The 2,988-nt window shown below is 34.1% G+C and overlaps 1 protein-coding gene across 1 annotated transcript; it reads right to left on the reverse strand.

The window, feature by feature from the left end:
• Nucleotides 1-533: 533 nt before the first annotated feature.
• RPP27 (resistance to peronospora parasitica protein) lies at nucleotides 534-1,568 on the reverse strand (the record flags this gene model as incomplete). The annotated part of the gene is made up of 4 exons (XM_089785728.1): nucleotides 1,335-1,568; nucleotides 1,153-1,249; nucleotides 686-841; nucleotides 534-608 (listed from the first exon to the last, which is right to left on the reverse strand). Coding segments are annotated over exons 1-4 (562 nt in total), but the record flags the coding sequence as incomplete, so codon positions are not given.
• Nucleotides 1,569-2,988: the final 1,420 nt, after the last annotated feature.

The raw sequence follows: 2,988 nt of genomic DNA on the forward strand, positions 1-2,988 counted from the left end.
AGACCCCAATTTTTTTAGCAAAATTACATATTTACCCTCTCCTCATTTCTCTTTCCTCTTCGAAATATAGGTGTTCATAGGCCAGATTGAGCCTAACCCGGTTGGCACCATTACATGCCAGACTCGAGCCAAACCCAAGCCTATCCAGACTGACCCGTTTTAGGCTTATTTTAAATTTAAATTTTTAATATAGTAATATCTCAAATCGTTCCAAGCACAGGCCTAAGTCAAGCCCGAGTCTTTGGCCTGGTGCCCAGGTCTACTTTGAAATTTTCTCAAATCTCAAAAATGCTCCCAAATTATGAAAAATTACTTAAGAGCAGTGTTCTTCAGACTACTGACAAATTGCAATGCTAGAACAGGATTATGATGAGTAATACTCACATAAATGTTGATATTGTGATAATTCGTTTGGTTTGTCAGGTTTTCTTAATCTTTTCTTGTTTCTATTAGAACCCTTTGTTTTTGATTAATTAGAACATAACAATTGAAAAAAAGTTAAAAAAAAAATGAAAAGCTTTTAACCAACTCACCAAGCATCGTTGGGAAGCCATTTATGAAATTCTGACTTAAATCCAAAGTCTCCAGGCTTTCAAAAACTGATAGTTCTGCACAGAGAGGTCAGAATGAAAACAAATTTCACTATACATATTGCAAAGCTAATAAAATTCCACCTAGTACGTACCTTGAACAGGGAAAGATCCTTCCAGGAGATTGCTACGAAGAATCAGATTCTTAAGAGATGTGAGTTTCCTTAAAGATTGTAGGGTATTATTTCCTAAATTGTTACAAGTAAGGTCCAATGTCTCCAGCTGCTCTAGTCTCAAGAAACCTTTAGAACCTTCAATAAAGATTATTGGGAAATAATCCAAAAATAATAAGATTAACTCAATGGAAGGGGAACCAAAAATTAAAGATCTTACCAAGAAACCAAAAATTAGAAATTATTATTACAATCAAATTATTCTTTATATACTACAACTCTGTTCCATAGAGCAGAATAAACGAAAGAACAAGTTAAATAAAAAAAAAAAAGCTAAAAACTAACATAAAATTAGAATAAATCTGCACACAGTGAGATTTGAATTTAAAATGAAAAACTTCAGGATGTCTTTATGAAGACAAGGTCTCATCGGCAAAAAGCTAACATACCTTGGTTCTGCATCCAACCGTCGATTTCATTGTAAGATAGGTCGAGAGTTCTTAGCTCATTAAAAGCGTGGAATAAGGAAATTTCCAAAGCACGGTTCTGATTTATCAGGATTCCAAAAAGATGGTCTATAACAATAATTCATAGCATATTGGGTTTCATTATAGAGGGAGAGTCGAATCACGCGTCCTGTGGTGGAGTTGCAGGTGACTCTCTCCCAACCACAGCAGTCACTCTCTAGGTCATCAACCCATGAAGGGAAGATGAGGTCTGAATGATGGCCATGAAATTTATTAGCAAAGGACTTCAAATCTAACAGACCAAACCTCTCCTCCTCCAAACAAGCTTTCTGCCCATGAATTTGAGTCAAAAGGATCAAATCTAGCAAAACGAACTTCAGAAGTAAACGCATCTTCATTTCGGAATGCTAAAACAATGGTGATCAAATCTAGCAAAAAGTTGTTATATAATACAAGACAGGAGTAGCTAATTTTAAGAAATATGGAGAAAGGAGAACTTGACCAAAGTAACGTACGTAAGTAACACTCGAGGAATGAAGTTTGAAAGCAATGCGTAATTTTGGGGGAAAATGTCATGCATGCGATGATCACGAATAGGACGTCGTCGGAAGCGCAAGAGGTTGTTTTGTAATTGTTAAGTAGAATTTGGCTATTTCGGTCAATTTAAGGTTTTGTTCAAAACTTTATATCAAAGGAAGTTTCCTTAGCCACGTTCAAGTCAATTCTACTTACAATCTGTGGGGTCAAGTCAGGAGTCACATTTTCTTTGCATTGAGAAATTGGTTGCGACAAGAATGTTTGGAGGTGGGCCTATTTTGTTAGAAAAATATTCCACCCTCTCTTTTATTGGAGAAGCTTATCTTATAAATTTTCTTTTGTGCACTCAGTGATTTTTTCACTTTTATTGTTTTAAAGTAGCTATTAGAGTCTTCCTTAAAATGATCTTTCGTTCTTGTTGTTACGGAGCGACTACTCGAGTCTTTCACAAAGTATTACACGTATTACACATTCCAATCCTCTTACCTTAAAACAAGAGAAAACAGTTTTTGATTTTTTTTTACTTACAGAATAATTCGTGTTCACTTTTGGTTGTGTGAAAAAATTAATACATCTGTTTACTATTTATAGACGTATTAGGGATATAGAGATAGGAAATTAATTTTAAATTTAAAATAAATTAAATTTAAATATAATTAAAACAAATTTAAATTTAAGAGGAAATTTTGAGAATAACCCTCCTCAAAAGGTGATTTTAGAAATAACCACCCATATAAAGTTATTTATTTTTATCCAAAAATAAGCATGAGTAGACCAAAATGCCCTTAAAAACATCTTGGCAAATTAAGCTCACCATATCTCCCTCTCGCCATAGAGAAAATAGAAATAAATATTTAGCTATTTCAGCTCGCTCATGTCTCTCTCTCAACTCTCTAATTGTATAAACTTATCAACTTTTTGTTGAGCACCATCATCATCCGCTTTCTCAACTCTTTGAACTGTATAAGTTCTGTCAACTCTCTGTTGAGCACCATCGTCATTGTGCTACGGTCTATCTCTTGGCATCTGAGCATATTGTCGTCGATAAATAGACCTTATAGTAGAGATGACATCAAGATATGTTATTAGGTTTATTGCTACAACACATTAATTTATGAAACTTTTTGTGTAAATTAAAACATCGATTAGAAACATTGCCTAGAGTTGTTACACGCCATGCATCTATAATGCACATGGCATGTAAAAAATACATTTACATAACATGTGTTAGCACATGGCGTGTAACATTTTTATTGAACATGATGTGTAACATGTTGTGAA

Source organism: Theobroma umbraticum, unplaced genomic scaffold (assembly GCF_002168275.2).
Source record: "Theobroma umbraticum cultivar Fairchild unplaced genomic scaffold, ASM216827v3 scaffold_5017.0, whole genome shotgun sequence".
Classification (NCBI taxonomy): Eukaryota; Viridiplantae; Streptophyta; class Magnoliopsida; order Malvales; family Malvaceae; genus Theobroma; species Theobroma umbraticum.